Source organism: Myotis myotis, unplaced genomic scaffold (genome assembly GCF_014108235.1).
Source record: "Myotis myotis isolate mMyoMyo1 unplaced genomic scaffold, mMyoMyo1.p scaffold_m19_p_12, whole genome shotgun sequence".
Lineage (NCBI taxonomy): Eukaryota > Metazoa > Chordata > Mammalia > Chiroptera > Vespertilionidae > Myotis > Myotis myotis.
The window spans coordinates 3,636,433-3,655,779 of NW_023416316.1; the positions used below are offsets into that span (position 1 = coordinate 3,636,433).

The window sequence follows — 19,347 nt, forward strand, 5'->3', positions numbered from 1 at the left end:
TTTGGCTTAGTGGATAGAGCATCGGCCTGCAGACTGAAGGGTTATAGTAGGTTCGATTCCAGTCAAGGGCACATGCCCGGGTTGTGGGCTCGATCCCGGGTCGGGGGGGGGGGGGGGGCGTGCAGGAGGCAGTCGATCAGTGATTCTCTCTCATCATTGATGTTTCTATCTCTCCCTTCCTCTCTGAAATCAATACAAATATTTTTTTTTTAAATGATTTTCTGGTCCTGACCGGAATCAAACCCGGACCCTTCAGTCTGCAGGCCAACGCTCTATCCACTGAACCAAACAGGCCAGGGCCATGGACTGCTTTTTAATTTAAAAACGTTTTAATTTCAGACCACCCTTTGTGGTAACTGTAGGTCTCTGAGTTTGCAAGGTCGCCACGCAGGCCTTCCCAGAGCCTGTCAGGTTAGCGTGTGGCCCCTTTTTGTCCACATGGGGAAGCCCAGGCATATCTGGGCTTGGATGCGGAGGTGAGAGGCTTCCAAAAGAAAGGGACCGCCAAGGGCAGGCCGAGAGAATAAGCAGGAATTAGCTGCACAGAGAGAAGGGGAAGGAGTTCAAGAAACAGCCTGGCCTGTGACACAGAGGCAGGAGAGAACCTGGCATCTTTTTTCTTTTTAATATGTTTTTTATTGATTTTAGAGAGGGGTGGGGAAGAGAGAGAGAACAAACAAACATTGATGGGAGAGAAACTGGATTGGTTTCCTTCCCCATACGCAAGTACGCACCCTGACCTGGGGCCGTACTGAAACCTGGGCACCTGCCCCGACCCAGAATTGAACCGGCTGCCTCTTGGTGTGATCTTTGGGTGCACGGGCGACACTCAACCAATTGAGCCATACCAGCCAGGGCAGAGCACCTGGCATCTTTGAGTCAAGGGGGCAGAGAGTGGCAGCCGATGAACCAAGGAAGAGGGAGCCAGAGCAGGGGAGCGCGGGCTCCACTACTGGACTGCCTGGGTTCTGGGTTCAAATCCTCCCCTTCTTCCCCTGTGACGTTGGACGAGTCACGTACCTTCTCTAAACCTCAGCTTTCTCACAGATCGGCTGGGGTAGGTGATGGGAAAGAAACACGCCAGGCGTGCAGGGGACAGCATCAGGGCGGGGAGGGCCCCAGTCCAGGCACGGAGCTCTCCACTAGGTTAAAAGATGAAGCGTAGAAGTTGTAGGGCAAGGAGAGGCGGAGACAGGTGAGAGAGGGGTGTACCAGCCGCCATCCCCGGCCCGTCTGGGGCTGGGAGGAGCTAAGCTCCGGGTCAGCACGTGTCGGTTCTCCCCTCCCCTCTTCCCCTCCTTCCTGGAACCCCTCCGCACAGCCTCCCCCAACTTTAGGGACCTGGAGAGCAGGTGGGTGGGGGAGCGCAATCAGCCGCCTGTCCCCTGGCTGTTGTCCTTAGTGTCAACAAGGTCAAGGGCGGAAGAGGAAGGTGCTGGAGAGGTCGAGGTGGTGGTGGGGGGAGTGAGCGGCGCAGAGGCTCAGGGCAAAGGAGACCGAGGGCCTCGCAGACCAGGGGGATGCGATTGGGCAGAGCGAGATGGAGACGCCAATGGGAGCGGGGCCAAGAGATGAGGAGCCCGAGAGGCCCGCCAGGCGGCGCGAGAGGCCGCGGGGACCGCAGCCCGCAGCCCAGCCCGGCCGCCCGCCCCGCCCCGTCCCGCCCCGCGGGTCCCGAGGCTCCACCCGTGCACCCCACGCCCCGCCCTGCGCGCTCGGGCTGGCTCGGCGGCGGCGGCGGGGGAGAGGGCTCCCCGAGGGCGAGGGCGGGCGCACCGGCAGCAGGTGGGCGGGGTGCGGGCCGGCGGCGGCGGGCGGGGGGCGCCAGGCTGCGCTGGGGCCGGCGCGGCCCTCCGTGTTCGCCATGGACTTCAACATGAAGAAGCTGGCCTCGGACGCGGGCATCTTCTTCACTCGGGCGGTGCAGGTGAGGCCGGAGCCCTGGGCCCGCGCGGCCGATCCCCGGGGCCCGGGTGTGGGGCGCGCCGGGAGCACCCCTGCAGCAGAGCCCGGGGCGCGCAGGAGCAGCCCCCGGAGGCTGCGCCCCTCCCCGCTGCGCAGACACCCTGGCCCCCCGCGTCCCCACTCCTGCGCTGCCCGGGAGAGAGACAGCTCCCGGCGGCCAGTCGCGCTGGCCGCGCCCTCGACGTGGCCCCGGCCGGGACCTGAGCCGGGCCGCGGCCCTGTTGGCTGCGGGGGAGGGATCGGTGTCCGGCCGGTTACCCCGCCGCCCTGGCCCCTGCCCAGGGCCCGGTGGGGGCTCCGCTGACGAGGGGAGAGGGCACCCGGCGGCGCCTGCCTCCTGCCCTGGTCCAGCAGCGGCTCTGGCTCCCGCAGGCCTGTGGAGGCCGGAGTCCCCGGCCCAAGGATTCGTGCCTTCCCTAAGATCCCGTCTCCGAGCCTCAGTCTCCGCCGCTGGGCAATGGGCTCGTGATACGATGATTCCCACGGGTCCCTTTCGCCTGCTTGGATAGGCAGCCCGGAAGGGAAGCCGGAGGGCTGGGGTAATTTCCTTTCCGCTCCCCGGGAGGCCTGTTTCCTCTTATTTCGCCAGGCCTGGGGGATGGGGAGAGGGTTGGGGGCTGGCTGAGTACCTTGGGAAGCTGTCCAGGCCCGTAGTGCTGGGATTGGAACTAGTCCCATCCACTGGGAGGCAGAGAGAGAAACGGAGGCAGCTAAAGGTAGTGGTTTAGACCTGGAGTCCGCTATGGGAGTGGGTGCTGTCTCTTGTGACCCTGGGGAAGGGGCTTCATCACTCTGGGCGTCAGTCTCTCAATCTGAAAAATGGGAATCGCCCTCCTTCCCTCCCTCCCTCTCCCCCTCCCAGAACGGCTCTCGGGGCTCCTGGCGCTGTGCAGGTGGGTGCTCCCCAAAGGCAAGCTCATGCTGATGTTGCTGCTGCACCTGTGCAGCATGTGACCTTGGGCAAGTCACTCTCCCGAGGCCTCCAGTCCCCCTCCCTGGACCTGGACCTGGTGGAACTGGTCTGCGCTGGGGCGCACGGTCCTCCCAGCGCTCTGGGAGCAGGTCTGGCTTTGTCCTTGTCATGTTGTTTGTTCTCTGGAGCAGCCCAGCCCCAGACGGTCTCTGGGAAGCCATGTGGCCGTGTTTACTAGAAAGCACAGTGGCCCGTGGACGACTTGCCCGTCGAGGCTGGGTGGCCCGAGCGTGCAGGTGACTGCAGCCCGGTGGGGATGCCGGAGCCCCTGGGACAGCCCAGTCTCTCTGGAAGGTGGGGACCCTCCCCAGCGTTGGTGCAGCAGTCGTGTTATCTCTCACATCTGGGAAGAACCTGATCTGGTTCCCGGCTCCTATGGGGCCCCGGGCACCTGACCTGGCCAGGACTGCGGAGCCTGGGCACGGGAGGCCCGGGGCCTGTGGCCTTCCTCCGCCTGGTGGGGGCAGGCCCACTGGGTGACCCACACCAGAGTGGGAGGCAGCGCCCAGGCCCAGCCTCCTGGGTGGGGGAGGGATCTGGGAACTTTATAAATAGAGGCTTTCTCTGGCTCTGCACGCCCACCCCCTGCTGCTGCCATCTTGCAGGGAGCAGCCCTGGACCGAGGGCTGCAGCTTCTGTAGCACCGGGGGAGGGTTAGGGTCAGGGCAGGGTGCAGGCCAGAGGAGGGAAGAGGGCCTAAATTTCCAACTGAGCAGGAGAGGACACTCGGGACCTGGGAGAGGAGTCAGCCAGGGGAGATGGGAGGGGTGTTGGAGTAACAATGTACCAGCAGCTCCTCTGTGTAGGTCCCGGGACCTGCTGGGGAAGCGCTCAGCCCTTGCATGTACCAGGGCCTTTAAGAGCCTCACCCCACTGCATCTGTTAGGCAGCCGGACCTGGGCTGGGGGGAGGGGGAAGAATCTGGAGGGCAGGACCCCTTGGGCATGGGTGATCCTGGGGTGGCTTCCTAGTCCCCGAACTCTGCCTTGACAGTCTGGAGGGGTTTGTGACGTGCGTCCAGGTGGTGGGAACGGCCCAGTAAGGGCACTGAGGCAGGAAAACCTGAGGCACATCTGGGTAGGGTGCCAGTGGGGGTGGGAGTGGGCTGTGGAAGTGATCGTGCTAATACTGTCAGTGGTAATTATAGTAATAGTAATAGCAGCGCTATGAGCAATAACAATAAAAGCCGGGGAGGTGGTGGCGTCGTCATGATCCAAGCAGGCAGCAGTGGACAGGGGATGGATGCCCAGGAAGTTGGGAGCGCCTGGTAGGACTTTGAACCTGGGTGGACATGGGGTGTGAGGGACAGGTGGCCACGGAGCTGGGCGGGGAGGGCTGCTGTTAACCTTGGTAAGGCAGGTGCATGTCACCTAGATGCGGTGCCCGGTCCCCCTGGGATGAGGAGGTCCCTCGGTAGCTCCTGAGAGCCAGAGAGAGACCCGAGGGAGGAGGCCTTTTGTTAGTGATGAGGACACCAGCTCACATTCCTCAGACCTGTGCTGTGTGCCGGCCCCAGAGCTAAGCACTTTCCAAATATCCTGAGAGAAGTCCTGATGTCCCCATTCTCCAGGCGGGAAACTGAGGCCCGGAAAGGTGACTGCCTCTCTGAGCCTGGGTTTCCTCATCTGGAAAATGGAGCTAAGGCCACAGCCTCAAAGGGCTGGGCGTGGCAGGTTCGGGGCCTGGCTCTGGGAGGCCAGGAGCAGCTGGTCTCAGGTGGGGAGCTGCCGGCCATCGCCCTGGCCCGCTGGGCCCCGCAGGGAGACAGAAACCCAAGCCCTGTTGCATAATTGATGGCTGCCGGGCAGCCTGACTCTCTGGCTGCCTCCCGCTCCCTGCAGCTGGAGCTGGCCTGGTCTCTGGATAATTTATTGCGCCAACAGCCTGCAAGGGCCTCCAGACCCCCAGGCCACGATGACCCGGATTCCAGCACCGTCTGCTCCTTGCTCGGCCTCAGTGAAATCATCTGTGAAATGGGAAACTTGACCCGACCTGCCTTGAAGGGCCATTAGCATGTGGATGGGTCATCAGTATAAAGCCCTTAGCACAGGGCTTGGCCACAGAGACGGGCAAGAGGAGCTGCTGTTATTACCAGTCACATTCCTGCAATGTTCATTCTTTTGCTGATTAGCTGTGACCTTGAGCAGGCGCTCTCTCCTCTGGCTGGAGAAGGCCTTTGCGTCCCTGTTTGGAAAACCTGGACATAGGTCCAGGGGCCCTTCTGGAGCAGAGGGGCCAGGACTTGGGCTGGTTTCTGGTTGTGTCTGGATGGCCCACATGGCTTCTGACAGCTCTGGCGGGGGAATGGGGTGACATCCTGGCCCCTGCCTGGCCCTGGTGTGTGGCTGCCAAGCTTTCTGGGCCCTGGGTGTGCTCAGAGTTGGCTCTGATGGGCTGGCGGTGTCCCCGTCCACCACACCAGGTGACAGAGGCCAGCCATGTGGTCCTCCTCCCACGCAGCCCTTGCATCCCAGCCGCCTCTCCTCCTATCAGCTCTTAGCAGCAGTAGCACCTTGCATTGAACACTGACTCCTGCCAGACTCTGGCTACGTGTCTTACCCACATCTCCCTTCTCTTGTGCTCGCAGCCCGTGGGGGTGGGAGTGGGCTGTACAAGTAATAGTGCTCACAGCCTATGGAGGGGGAGGGGGCTGTAGAAGTGATAGTGCTCACAGCCTATGGGGGGAGCTGTAGAAGTGATAGTGCTCACAGCCTATGGGGGGGGGGCTGTAGAAGTGATGGTGCTCACAGCCTATGGGGGGGGGCTGTAGAAGTGATACTGCTCACAGCCTATGGGGGGCGGGGCTGTAGAAGTGATGGTGCTCACAGCCTGTGGAGTGGGTGCTGTTACTTACCCCCATTTTTCAGCTCAGGAGACCGGTGTTCAGAGAGGCAAAGCCACTTGCCCAGGGTCACACAGCACATCAGTAGTGGGACTGAGACTGGAGTCAGGTCCCTGTGGTTCTGCAACCACTGGCTCCCCTGACAGACCCTCCCCAGGTGCTCCCAGCCCCCCACTGAGCCCCCTGCGGACCCCAGAACTTGCTTTGAGCGCTTTCTACCACATTCCTTCCCGCAGAGTCGGGCCGGAGGACCCTTTGTGACGGGTTCCCAAGGGTTTCTTACTCCTCTAAGCTGTATGCCAGACTTTGCACAAGTGTGCTTTTGGGGGTGGGGTGCTATAGCGTTCATTGGATTTCCAAAAGAGGCCATGATCCCCAAACTGGTCCGGCCGCCTCATTTCACAGAGGGGCAAACCGAGGCCCAGGGCAGGGTCCTAACTTGATCAGAGTTGCAGAGCAGGTTGAGGCAGAGCAAGTTTCTTGACCTTGGGGCCTGAGTTCCAGCTAGTGGAGAGGGGTAGTGGGGGAGGGGCAGGGGCAGTCCTCCCTCCCTCCCTCCCTCCCTCTGAGCCCCCCCATCCCTGGGCCCTCCTCCGCCCACAGTTCACAGAGGAGAAATTCGGCCAGGCCGAGAAGACCGAGCTCGATGCCAACTTTGAGAACCTCCTGGCCCGGGCGGACAGCACCAAGAACTGGACGGAGAAAATCCTGAGGCAGACGGAGGTGCTCCTGCAGCCCAACCCCAGTGAGTGCATGGGGGTGGCCCTGGGGCCAGGGCAGGAGGCTGTGGCTGAGGCGGGAGGTGGGCCTGGCCGGGGAGAGATCTGATTGAGACTTTCAGGCTTAAGGCAGCTGGGGAAAGACAACAGCGGAGTGGGTGCTGGGCTCTCAGATGCTGGGCTCTCAGATGCGCTCCCGGGGGCAGAGGAGATGCTGGGTTAGCACCGAGGACGGGGACGGCCTGGGAACTGGAAAGCTTGGGAGAAGAGGCAGGAGAAACAGCAGCAGGGTCCTCTGAGAACCGGCAGCGAGGCCCATGCAGGCAGAGGGCTTGCCCAGGCACCCGCAGCACCAGCACCAGCACGGGCAGCAGGCTCAGGGGAGCCCGGGTGCACGGGGCTGTGGGTGGCATTGCTGGTCTGTCCGCAAGCCCGCTGTGTGCAGGCCCAGGTTGCTCACACGCTTACCACGATCTGTAAGTGCTATTGTGATGAGGAGCCATGGCGGCCCTGACCTGGGGACCTGGGGCTGGCATTTCACGTCTGAGCGGTGGCCTCCTCCTCTCCAGTGTGAAGGGTTCCACGGGGTCGAAGGCCAGCCCCACAGGAGTGGGCATCCGCCGGGGAATATTCTGGAAATCCCAGGGCTGCTGTGGGCAGGCCCTGCTCTGGGCCTGTTTCTGTCCCCACGGCTTTCATCCTCGGGGCGGACCCAGGAGCCCGGTGACCCGGCGTGTGTCCCCCGCAGGCGCCCGAGTGGAGGAGTTCCTGTACGAGAAGCTGGACAGGAAGGTGCCCTCGCGCGTCACCAACGGGGAGCTGCTGGCTCAGTACATGGCAGAGGCGGCCAGCGAGCTGGGGCCCACCACCCCCTACGGTGAGCCGGGCCCCTTGGCGGGGGGCGCCATGGCCTCTCCCCCTCTAATTCTCCTCCCTCCCGCCCAGCACTCGTGAGGAAAACGGAGTGAAAAATGAGGTCTCTCTTACTGTGCAATGGGCTCATACTGTGTGTCCGTTTTTATTTTTTATTTATTTTTTAAATATATTTTTATTGATTTCAGAGAGGAAGGGAGAGGGGGAGAGAAGGAGGAACATCAGTGATAAGAATCATTGAGCGGCTGCCTCCTGCACGCCCCCACTGGGGACCGAGTCCGCCACCTGGGCATGTGCCCTTGACTGGAATCCAACTGGGACCCTTCCGTCCGCAGGCCGACGCTCTATCCACTGAGCCGAACCAGCCAGGGCTGTTCTTCAACCTGGTTTTCAAACGTGGCGATTCACTCTAGACATCTGTGCTCAGTAGCTCCTACAGGGCCACCTCAGTCTTTATTTTTCTAATTTGGGAAAAGTTTTATTGAGGTTTAGTTTATATATACCATGAAATGCACCTGTTTTAAGTATGAAATTCAGTGATTTTTAGTAAATTTTGAGCTCAATTTAAAGAACATTTCCATCATCTGCAAAATAAATCCCTTATGTCTACGTAGAGTCAGTCTCCACTGTCCACCCCGGCCAGCCACTCACGTGCTTTGTGGCCCTACTAATCTGCTTGGTCTAAACCAGTGGTTCTCAACCTGTGGGTCGCGACCCCTTTGACAGTCAAACGATCCTTTCACAGAGCTCACCTAAGACCATCCTGCGTATCAGATATTTACATGACGATTCATAACAGTGGCAACATGACAGTTACGAAGTAGCAACGAAAATAATTTTATGGTTGGGTCACAACATGAGGAACTGTATTTAAAGGGCCAGAAGGTTGAGAACCACTGCTCTAAACATTTCATACAAACGGAACCGTGCTGCCGAAACCGGTTTGGCTCAGTGGATAGAGCGTCGGCCTGCGGACTGAGGGGTCCTGGGTTCGATTCCTGTCAGGGGCATGTACCTGGGTTGCGGGCACATCCCCAGTGGGGAGTGTGCAGGAGGCAGCTGATCGATGTTTCTCTCTCATCGATGTTTCTAACTCTCTATCTCTCTCCCTTCCTCTCTGTAAAAAATCAATAAAATATATTAAAAAAAAAAACAAAAACAAAAAAACGGAACCGTGCAGTATATTGTGTTTTGTATCTGGCTTCACTTAGCATCATGTCTTGGAGGCTCATCCCCGTTAATCGTGTGTTTGGGGATTTCGTCCCTTTTTGTTGCTGACCAGCGTTTCATTACGTGGATGCGACACCACGGTTTCTTTGTCCGCTCACCGTCTGATAGCCATTTGGGTTGTTTCCCCATAAACACTTTCATACCAACCTTCGTGCGGACAGGTGATTTCCCTTCTCCTGGGCGTATACCCAGAAGCGAAACTGCTGGGTCGTATGGTACATTGAATGTTTAACTTTTCAACAAATCACCAAGCGCTTTTCCAGAGTGGCTGTGGTCTCACCTTCCCACCGGCAGTGTGGTGTGTGACTGTCAGACATTTGTGGACTTTCGAAGTGTCCTTCTGTTGTTGATTCCTGATTTCACTGCACGTCGGTCAGAGAACACACTTTGTATGATTTTAATGCTTTTACACTTACTAAGACTTGTTTATGGCCTAGAACCGTGGTCGGCAAACTGCGGCTTGCGAGCCACATGCGGCTCTTTGGCCCCTTGAGTGTGGCTTTTCCTAAGCCTTAGGAGTACCCTAATTAAGTTAATAACAATATAGTTTAAGTTTAAAAAATTGGGCTCTCAAAAGAAATTTCAGTCGTCGTGCTGTTGATATTTGGCTCTGTTGACTAATGAGCTTGCCGACCACTGGCCTAGAACAGTGGTTCTCAACCTTCCTAATGCCGCGACCCTTTAATACAGTTCCTCATGCTGTGGTGACCCCCAACCATAACATTATTTTCGTTGCTACTTCATAACTGTAACTTTACTACTGTTATGAATCGTCATGTAAATATCTGATATGCAGGATGTATTTTCATTGTTACAAATTGAACATAATGAAAGCACAGTGATTAATCACAAAAACAATATGTAATTATATATGTGTTTTCCGATGGTCTTAGGCGACCCCTGTGAAAGGGTCGTTCGACCCCCAAAGGGGTCGCGACCCACAGGTTGAGAACCGCTGGCCTAGAATATGGTCTCTCCTGGAGACTGTTCCCGTTCCCTCGAGAAGATCGTATACTGTGTTGTTGTTGGGAAGATGTCAGCGAGGACAGATTGGTTGATAGTGTTCACGTCTCCTGGATCCTTGCCGATTTTGTCTTGTCTGCTTCTGTCTTAACTGTCAGTGTTTGGAGCTCTATTGTTGGGTCTGTATGTTTATGTTGCATATTTTCCTGAGGAATTGACTCAGTTTTGTAACACTTCTCTTTGTGTCTAGTAACGTTTTTTAAATAATTTTTTCTCTTTATTTGATGAGTCATTTGTCGTATTTGCTTTTAATTCTTTAAACAGATTTGTAATAGCTGCTTAGAAGTCTCTGCTAAGTCTACCATCTGGGCCTCCTTGGCGACAGTGACTATTGATTACTTATTTTCCTACTTCCTGTTACTTACCTGTTTCCTTGCATGTTTCATAATATTTTGTTGAGTCTGGACATTTTACATAACACGTAGCAGCTCTGGGTTCTGCTCCCCGGGGCTGTGATTGCTGATTGTTTGTTGAGGGACTTGCCTGAGTTCATTGTTAGAGTCTGTGTCCCCTGCACTGTGCAGCTCCTGCTGTCTCTGCCTGTTTGAAAGAAACTGTTCTTTTCTTTGTGAGCCTAGCTTCCCGGGGGCTGCTCCAGGGCCGCAGGTGTGCGTGGGCAGCTGGGGACTGGTCAGAGCTTGTGCTTAGCAGCGCGCCATTAAGGCTTTGCTGACGCATTTGCGAGCGGCGGGGGAACACATTCGAAGCAGTTTACACGTCTGCCCAGCGTCCCCTTTGTGGGTGCTCAGCCCAGGATGGCTAGACAGGGGTTCTCTCCAGCCCCCCGAGTGTGCTACGTAGGCATCGCTTCCAGACCAACGGAGGTGGCTGGCAGTGTACCAGCGCCCACCGTGGCGATCTTGTTTCTCACATCTCCTCGGGATGGACTCAGGCACGCACTGGGGCCACTGTTATACGGGCCTGAGCAAAACCTCCACTCTTCACCTTCAGCTCCTGTTTTTTTTGTTTGTTTGTTTTTTTAAATATATTTTTATTGATTTTTCACAGAGAGGAAGGGAGAGAGATAGAGAGTTAGAAACATCGATGAGAGAGAAACATCGATCAGCTGCCTCCTGCACACCTCCCACTGGGGATGTGCCCGCAACCCAGGTACATGCCCCCAACCGGAATCGAACCTGGGACCTTTCAGTCCGCAGGCCGACGCTCTATCCACTGAGCCAAACCGGCTTCGGCTCAGCTCCTGTTTTAATGGCAGACAGACATTTGGGGTCTCTAGGAGTCAGCATCAATTTAGAAACGGCGTCCAGTATTCCCTGAAAACCTGATTATCTTCTTTTATCCCAAGGACAGTCATCCCGGGAAACGGTCTCCTGTTCAGTTTCTGACAGGTCTGTTGCTTGTTTGAAACACGATTCCAGCTTCAGGTTGGCCATGATGTTGGCCTTTCCTGATTATTTGCCACTGAGATCACCGTGGTTTTTTTTGTTTGGTGGTTCTCCCTTCTTTAATCCTTTGATTGTAGAGAGGGGTCCGTTGGTGGCCTCCCCTACATGCCCCGTCCCGATCGGGGATGAACCCACAGCCTTTCGGTGTACAGGACGACACTCCGACCTACTGAGCCACCCGGCCAGGGCAGACTCACTGTTTTGCCAGCCTCCGGGGTTTCTCTGGCTCCGTCAGCGCAGTCACTGACCTCAGGGCTTCTCCCTCGTGGTAGAGCTGCAGCAACACAGAGCTGGGGGAGGGGGGCGCACCCTAGGACACAAAGGCACAGGCTCCCATTGTCCTTGCGAAGGCGAAGGCGTAGTAGTTCTAGAATAAGTGCTTCTCAGTTTGTCCTTTGCCTTTTGTCAATTCCTGGAGTCCAGAAATGGTTGTTTTTGACAACTCTGTCCAGTGTTATTACTGCTCTTTGGGGAGAGGATTTGTTGCGCTCCTTTCTCTGTCATTTCAGAAGTGCCCCCCTCTCTTTAATGGCCGTGTAATGTCCCATTTCTGTATGATCCCACTATTTATTTGTCAGTCCCCGATGGAGGGAGGGATGGATGTGTAGATCGCGCCCACGTTTTTCCAGGCCAGGCGTTCTGAACGTAGCATCCTTGTGGTTGCCTCTTTGACGCGTCTCTTTCCGAGTCCCCTGCTACTTCCTGGGTCAGAAGAGCCTCAGCCTGACCCTCCTTCTCACCTTCGAGTCTGTTCTCAGGGAAGACCCTGATCAAGGTGTCAGAAGCTGAAAAGCGCCTGGGAGCCGCCGAGCGGGATTTTATCCACGCAGCCTCCATCAACTTCCTCACGCCCCTGCGCAACTTCCTGGAAGGGGACTGGAAGACGATCTCGGTGAGGGGCCTGCGACCACTCCCTCCTCGTCACCATGGCAGCCCTTTCCCCAGAGCCGCCGAGCAAGGCTCTCCTCCCGTGCTGGGAGCCCAGACCCCCTGGGGCCTCCCCAGACGAGGCTCCTGTGGACTGTTGTAGACGATCTCGGTGAGGGGCCTGCGACCACTCCCTCCTCGTCACCATGGCAGCCCTTTCCCCAGAGTCCCCAGCAAGGCTCTCCTCCCGTGCTAGGAGCCCAGACCCCCTGGGGCCTCCCCAGATGAGGCTCCTGTGGACTGTTGCTCAGAGTGGATGACCTTCCTTCTTTGGGCCTCAGTTTCCTTGTCTTGACCAGATGGCCCCCTAGGCCAGTCCTGCCATGGCCCAGGGTCTCGCAGGGCGGCCCAGCGCCTCACTGTTCCTGTTCCCACCCGCAGAAGGAGAGGCGGCTCCTGCAAAACCGGCGTCTGGACTTGGATGTCTGCAAAGCACGACTGAAGAAGGCCAAGGCCGCAGAAGCCAAAGCCGCGGTAGGTGCCCCTGCTGGCCTCCCGTGCCCGGCTCTGGGTGGAGCCGAGGAGGGGTGCTGAAGGGACCTGGTTTGGCATGACCTCTCTCCCCTGTCCTTGCCTGGAGAGGCCTGGCTGGGGGTGCTGGTCTGGACTGGTCACTTCACGTCACACCTCTATGCCCCTGCCCCCACGGGAAAACTGACAGCCCAGCGCTCGGGGTCCCAGGGCTGACATTTACGGGGTGGGCTGGCCAGCAATGCCCCAACCTGGGCTCCGGGCACCCTGCAGCCTCCCCAGACAGACACAGTTGGAGTTTCCCGCATGCCCTTGCCCGCCCTTCCCGGATGCTCAGCTCTGTTCCCAGCTCTGCCAGGGCATGGCTCCCCCTCACTAACCTCACACCCACTGCTCCGGCGCTGGCCCCAGGCGCCCCTGCTCAGGCCCCTGCGACGGTGTGGAGAGCCCTGAGCTAGACTGCCCGCTTGCGCAGGAGCATGCCGGAGGGGCCCTTTCAGGCAGCCCCAAGCGACTGGCTAGGGGCTCCCCTTCTCTCTGTCTCCGAGGCCTGCTCAGCCTGGGTGGGCCAGTGGCGTGCAGCAGGGACAGCTGGATCAGGGCTAGGCCAGGCTGGGGAGAACGGGGCCCGAGGGTGAGCACACTCTTGGGATGCCAGGCTGCTGAGGGGGGGGGGGGTGTAGGGGCCTAAAGGCCACCTCACCCTGCGGGAGGGATCCCCAGGTCCAGGCCATGCCAGGGAAACCCGTGCTCTCAGCCGGGAAGGCCGGACCCAGCCCAGGCTCCCCACAGCTGCTCCTGAGAGTTCTGGCCCTGAACCCTCCTGCGTTCCCCTCAGTGTGGCCACCGGGGGCCGTGGAGCTGGGCCTGCACTGCCTCTGGCAAGAGCCATGGACAGGGTCCTAGCTCATGTGGGTGTGTGGGGTCCAGATGGGAGGCAGGGGCTCAGCCACTGGAGTCTTGTTCAGGGTGGGTAGGATGACTAGGGCTTTTGGGATGACCTTACTGAGTCACCTGCAAGGACAGTCTCCCTGTCACTCAGGGATGGACAACCTCTCAAGAATAACTTGGCCAAGACAAGCTTTTCCTCCATCAGCCAGGCCTCTTCTCCAGTTGGTTGGACAACCTCAAGCCTCTGGGTTAGTCCCGGCTACCCTCTCCAGAGCTAGGACCTGGGCAGCCCAGGTTCAGATTCCCAGAGGACTCCCGCCCAGCAGCTCCCTCATCTCCACCCTTCTAAACGCTCACACACACAAACCAAGTCACTTCCAGAGGGCAGGTTGCGTGTGTCCATCTGCCCGTCCGCCTCGCGTCCCTCCCGCTGGGGCCAGGGGGCTGCTCCCGCCTGTGCTGTGGACTCACTAACTCTTTTGTTTTTGTTCCTTTCCGTTCTGCTTTGGGTAACTTGGCTCAGTGTGAGGGAGATGTGAGTATACCTGTCCCACGTGCTGTGCTACTTCTGGTTTGTCCATCTGGCCCGGCGCCCATGGTGCCACGGCCAGCCCAGGGCACATCCTCTGGGCCTTTTGCAAGCAGCTGGTCTCCCCATCAGAGCCTCTACCATGAGGAGCCTCTGTTTTGGGGGGAACGCCAGGCATTGGCGCCTGGGAGTCAGCTTTTTGCAAATGTGGAAAGCCCGTCACTCTGTCCATCCGTGCATCCATCTGTCCACCTTGGTTGTGGGGGAGGGGCCTGGCCCTTGCTGCAGGAGCGAGAGATGTGTGCAGAGATTCTGGGATGGAGAAAGCGGTGGGGCGGGGTTTGTTTGGGAGACTGGCGGTCCAGGGAGCAGAGGGCCTTGACCCCTGGGCCAGGGGCTGAAAAGTCTGGCTTGCCCAGAGGCAAAGGCTGTGACAACAGCCACAGGCTGTCTCCTTGTCACATCTGCTTTCCTGGCCTCCCCAGCGTGTCCACCCACTTGGTCTTTGTCTTCACTCTCTGGGTCTCCACGCCTGCCTCCTCTCCAGGCAGTGGGTGTGGGAAGAGGGTCAGTGTTGTATTTGTCTGTAGCCTCCCGTCCCTGGGGCCAGGGGCTCCTGGTGCTGCTCTGTGGGACACTCCGGGGTGGCCTCCTGGCCCCAGCCCCGCCCCGGCCCACTGTGACCCCCTCCCCCATGAACTCTGTTCCCACTAGACGGTGCCTGACTTTCAGGAGACTAGACCTCGTAATTACATTCTCTCCGCCAGCGCCTCCGCGGTAAGCGCTCCCACCCCACCCCACCCCTGTCCTCCCCGGTCCCTCCCACACCTCGGGGGTCTCTGCACAGTAGACAGGAGACAGAGGGTAAGGCAGGGGCACCGGTTGGACCAATCCCTGAAGCTCTGTCCACCTGGCTGTCCCTGTGCCCCGTGACCATGTGGCTGGCCTCACTTCTACCTGGGAAATGCTGAAGGTGGAGACCAGACCAGCTGCACTGAACAGGGTGGTGAACTTAGGACACCAGCTGTCCCATCCCCAGTGGATCTGAAAGTCTGCCTCTCCCAAACACAACCCTGACCCTCCCAGAGCAGGCACTGCCCCCACCCCACTCACCATCCCTGGCCCTACTCGGTCCAGAGGCCCAGGAGAGACGAGGCCTGGATCTGGCCGGCCATGAATTCCCAGACCCCTAAAGACAGGTGACAAGGATGGCGCTGGCCATCCAGCTGCCTTGACAGCACAGCTGCTAGGTGTCCTGGGGTGAGGCCTTGAGAACCAGCAGGGCGAGTGGAAGGAGCAGCCCAGAGGTTTGGGAACAGGGTGTGTCCTGAGACTGAAGCTGGGCGTGGGGGGGGGGGGGGAAGGGCGGGGCGCGGTCAGAAGACTTTGACTGTCTCCGTGTTTTTTCTCTCCAGCGTTATTGGGATATTTGGCATTTACTGTTTAGTCTGGGAAATAGGCCAGTCACACGTATCCCATCCTGCCTGTCACAACCATGCTGTGCCTTCTGCCTCTTCTCTGTCCTTCCATCTCCCCCACGGGTGACGTCCTCCCGCGCAGCCCTCTACTCTTCCTCCCCCGTCACAGCACACAGCATGTTTCCGTGTGTCCTCGTGCAGACCTTCAGTGGCTGGGCCATCGTCCCTCGGGGGCGTCAGCCCGTTTAGTCCGCAGGGCCCTGCTGGTGGGCGCCCATGTCTGCACACGTGGAGGTGGCTCCCGTGAGGCGGCTCCCTAGCGAGCACTGGGGGGGCATCTCTGCCCCGGGCCGGCCCTGTTGTACTTTCCGTGTCTCAGGTCCTGGACTCAGGGTAGCCTTCCTGCAGTGGGGGTGGGGGAGAGAAGTGGGGCTCCCCAGTCGTGGTGGGAGGAGGGGCCTTCTCTAGGCTCTGGACCGCACTCCCTGCCCCTTCCTGGGCCCAGAGGAGGGAGAACTGTCCTGGAGGGCGGGGGCTGCCGTTTTTCCTTCGCTGCTGAAGCCGTGTGGCTCGGGCCGAGGCTGCCTTCCTCTGCGGAAGGACAGAAAGGTCCCGTGACTGACCCAGGGCCCCAGCAGCCTTAGCCCAGTGTCAGGGTGGGGTGGGGACCCTCGGTCTTCTTGAGACCCCAGTCAGTGCCTGGGGGCTCACACGTAGGAGAAACCCAAGCAGGACTTTCCAGCTGGCTGTCCCCTCCCTGCATGTGGCATGTTGGACTGGACTGTGAGTGACATGCTCCCCTCACCAGGCCTCAGCCCAGCCTCAGCTCCGGGTTGGGTTGGGGGAGGGAGTTGGGGAGTGAATGGGTGGGGCGATGTTGGGGTCTCAAGGAGCTGGGGCAGGGCACTGGCTCTGGGGTTCAGCTGTCCTCCCCTGCCTGCTGTCCCCTGCTGACCGGTGCTCCTCCCTCCCCTGCTGGCCGGCCCTGTTGTGGTCTCCGCAGCTCTGGAATGATGAGGTGGACAAGGTGAGTGGGGCTGCAGGGGCTGGGGGAAGAGGCTTAAGGGGGTAGAGGGCGGGAGTCCAGGCACAGCTGCTGCTGCAGGGCTCAGGTCTGTTCTAGTTCTGGGTCAGCCCCACGTGCCCACTGGGGCTGCTGTGGGGGTTGTCACCTCCCCTTGTGGGGAGACCACCTCCTCTGTGGGCCCCCTGGTGACTGTTGAGTGGGGTTTTCCCTTGGTGGGTGGCGATGTCTGTGACTGCTCTCAGGGAACTGGACCCCGGGGTCTAGACAGGGCTAAAGCTCCTCCCGGGGCAGGGCTCCAGGCCTGAAATTGGGAGGAAAGTGCACCCCTCCACTAGGATGTGTGTCTGCATCGCCAGGGGGAAGTGACGTCTGTGGGGGAGGGGAGGAGAAGGCCACTCCTGGGTGGACACTGGCGCGGGAGAAGGTGATGGGAGGGGAGCTGGGGGCGACTGTTACTCTCACATTCTCATCCCACTCTTCCCAGTCTGAGCAGGAGCTCCGAGTGGCCCAGACAGAGTTTGACCGGCAGGCAGAGGTAACGCGCCTCCTGCTGGAGGGAATCAGTAGCACCCACGTGAGTGTTCCCACTTCCTCCATCATCCACTGTCTTGTCACCCGCATGTCCCCACTAAACGTCTCGGAAGCAGGTGGGGAGGGTAGTGCTTGGGCGTGTGGTCCTTAAGGGGGCAGTTTGGTCTTCAGAGAGCTAGTCCCAAAGGGTGGGAAGTCTCCGCCGGCAGGAGAGGTTGGGGCGGAAGCCACTGGGATGCTGGGCTGGGTCTGTGGGTGGGAGTGGAATGCCTCATCCCGAGACCCCTCACCACTGGCCTCTCCCCGACAGGTGAACCACCTTCGCTGCCTCCAGGAGTTCGTCGAGTCTCAGACAACTTACTATGCGCAGTGCTACCGCCACATGCTGGACTTACAGAAACAGCTGGGCAGGTGCCCGCCGGTCCCCTGGCTCACAGGCCCAATGAGCAGCCCGACCTTCTCAGCCCAGGGAACCCCACGGGACAGGGCGGGTGGAGGGCTGCTGGCCGAGCCCTCTGGGGGGCCATGATGCTCCCTCTCCCATGACGTGAGGGCGCTGGTCTTGGGACTCGGAGTGGGTTCCTGAGTGTGGGTGGCAGGTGGCAGGTGGGAGGTGGCAGGGACAGCCCGGAGCGTCTCACTTTTCCCTTCCTTCACTTTTCCCCGCATGCTGCCAGCTCCCAGGGAGCCATGTAAGTAGCCAGGGCCTCCTCACCTCTGCAGAGGGCCCAGCTGGTGTACTGGGGGCACGCGGGACTGGACATGGCTCTTGCCCACTGAGATGTGCCCCTCCTGCCCCCCCCCCCCCAGATTTCCAGGCACCTTTGTGGGCACCACAGAGCCCGCCTCCCCGCCCCTCAGCAGCACGTCGCCCACCACCGCTGCGGCCACCATGCCCATGGAGCCCTCCGTGGCCGGCCCAGCCCCTCCGGGGGAGGCCGCGCTCTGCCTGGAGGAGGTGGCTCCACCCGCCAGCGGAACCCGCAAGGCCCGTGTTCTCTACGACTATGAAGCAGCTGACAGCAGCGAGCTGGCCTTGCTGGCTGATGAGGTGGGTCTGGGTGCCACAAAGATGGTGAGAAAGGGCTGGCGTAGGCACACCTGGGAACTGCAACTGGGAGCACTGGGCCTGCAGACCCTCCACCACTGTCTTCCTCTCTGAGGGGCTCTGGGGCGGAGCTAAGACCCGGGGGTTCCTCTGGGCAACTCCAGCTCTGAGGAAGCAGTGGCTGCTCTGCCAGCCTGTGGAGCAGGTGAGGCGAACACCTCCGGAGGTGCAGGTGCCATGAATGCGGGGGGGGGGGGGGGGGGGGGGGGAGGGTATCACAGCACTGTCCTCATTTAGTCCTGGGCCAGTTTGGTCCTAGCCACCCAGGCTGTGACCTTCCCTCTCTGCCACCCTCTTCAGCTCATCACTGTCTACAGCCTGCCTGGCATGGACCCTGACTGGCTCATTGGCGAGAGAGGCAACAAGAAGGGCAAGGTCCCTGTCACCTACCTGGAACTGCTCAGCTAAGCGGGACCCTCCCAGGCCCCTGCTTGTCTGGCCTGGGCAGGAGGATGGTGCAGCCCTGCCTTTGTCTGGTCTGTTGGTGACCTGGCTGCTCAGGGTGGGGATTAGACTAACCCCTTCCTGTCGCTACTCCTGGTCATCAGCTGTGAGGGGCCCCAGAGGCTGAATGTTCCCGGCCCCTCCCCCAGCCCTGCTTCTGACCTGGTTCTGGAGCCCCCACCTGCCTGTGTCCCCTGAGCACCCCAGCCTCCTGGCTCCTCTAAGGAGGGAGGGGCTCGCTGCAGCCGCCTCACTCAGCTCCTCAGCCTGTGGGGGGTCACCTTTGGCAAGAGAGCACCTTTTAGTTGCCAAAAGCAGCGGGAGGAAGGGCAGGCGGGTCTGTGGCAGGCCCCAGGACTGGGCGTGGTCCCCTCTGGATGACTGGAGCAGAGGGGAGCCTGGCGGAGAGGCAGGGCTGGGCCATGGAGCAGCACTCCCCGGTGCTACCCTCCCCTTCGTACCCTAGAGCTCAAGCCAAGTATGGTGGCTGCAGCCTGCACTCCCCACACTTTTTAACTGATCTTTTTACTCTGCCTGTCTGCTTTGCTCTCTAGCCAGCGGCGAATAATAAACCGTTCTTTGTGTGCATGTTGACTGGGCTCCTGTCTGGGGTCCTGGAGTTCAGAGTGGGAAAGGGAACACTTCACATTTGCCCCATTCCTCCTCCTGGGTGGGGAGTGATGTACAAAATGCCATTGGCCCTCCTCCCAGAAGTACTAGGGCAGAGGGAAAGTTCAAAGCCCCGTTCACAGCACTCACTTCCCCCACAGGGCCTGTGCTCTCAGATATGAAGCTGCATGACAGACATTTTATTCCCAAGAAGAATTTCCTAAATTTGGGCAGAGTGGAATGGACTGTAGACGTGGATGGTTTAAGCTCCAGTAATGAATAGCTGTGTTTCCTGTGGGCCAGGCACGGAGCCAAGCATGTTCACATGTATTGGTCCTCACAGATGAGGGCAGATCAGAAA

At 59.4% G+C, this 19,347-nt stretch overlaps 2 protein-coding genes across 10 annotated transcripts in view; one reads left to right on the forward strand and one right to left on the reverse strand.

Annotated features, from left to right (window-relative positions):
- Nucleotides 1–1,769: 1,769 nt before the first annotated feature.
- SH3GLB2 (SH3 domain containing GRB2 like, endophilin B2) lies at nucleotides 1,770–18,971 on the forward strand. Of its 9 annotated transcripts, none has more exons than XM_036329411.1 (14): nucleotides 1,770–1,927; nucleotides 6,384–6,525; nucleotides 7,248–7,376; nucleotides 11,790–11,923; nucleotides 12,340–12,432; nucleotides 13,844–13,855; nucleotides 14,564–14,626; nucleotides 15,265–15,390; nucleotides 16,271–16,294; nucleotides 16,779–16,868; nucleotides 17,136–17,236; nucleotides 17,503–17,517; nucleotides 17,636–17,876; nucleotides 18,234–18,971. In XM_036329411.1, exons 1-14 carry the CDS (start codon nucleotides 1,865–1,867, stop codon nucleotides 18,339–18,341), a joined length of 1,341 nt encoding a protein of 446 aa, XP_036185304.1. In that variant the 5' UTR covers nucleotides 1,770–1,864; the 3' UTR covers nucleotides 18,342–18,971. The 9 variants fall into 9 exon arrangements, with proteins under 9 accessions (XP_036185304.1, XP_036185308.1, XP_036185307.1 ...); XM_036329415.1 differs by lacking the exon at nucleotides 15,265–15,390 and adding an exon at nucleotides 15,985–16,050; XM_036329414.1 differs by lacking the exon at nucleotides 17,503–17,517.
- NUP188 (nucleoporin 188) overlaps nucleotides 12,426–19,347 on the reverse strand; it is a 48,455-nt gene continuing 41,533 nt past the window's right edge. The window contains exon 44 of the mRNA XM_036329408.1: nucleotides 12,426–14,161. Within this exon, the coding sequence (XP_036185301.1) occupies nucleotides 14,069–14,161 (93 nt within the window). The 3' untranslated portion in view covers nucleotides 12,426–14,068. The remainder of the gene's footprint in view (nucleotides 14,162–19,347) is intronic.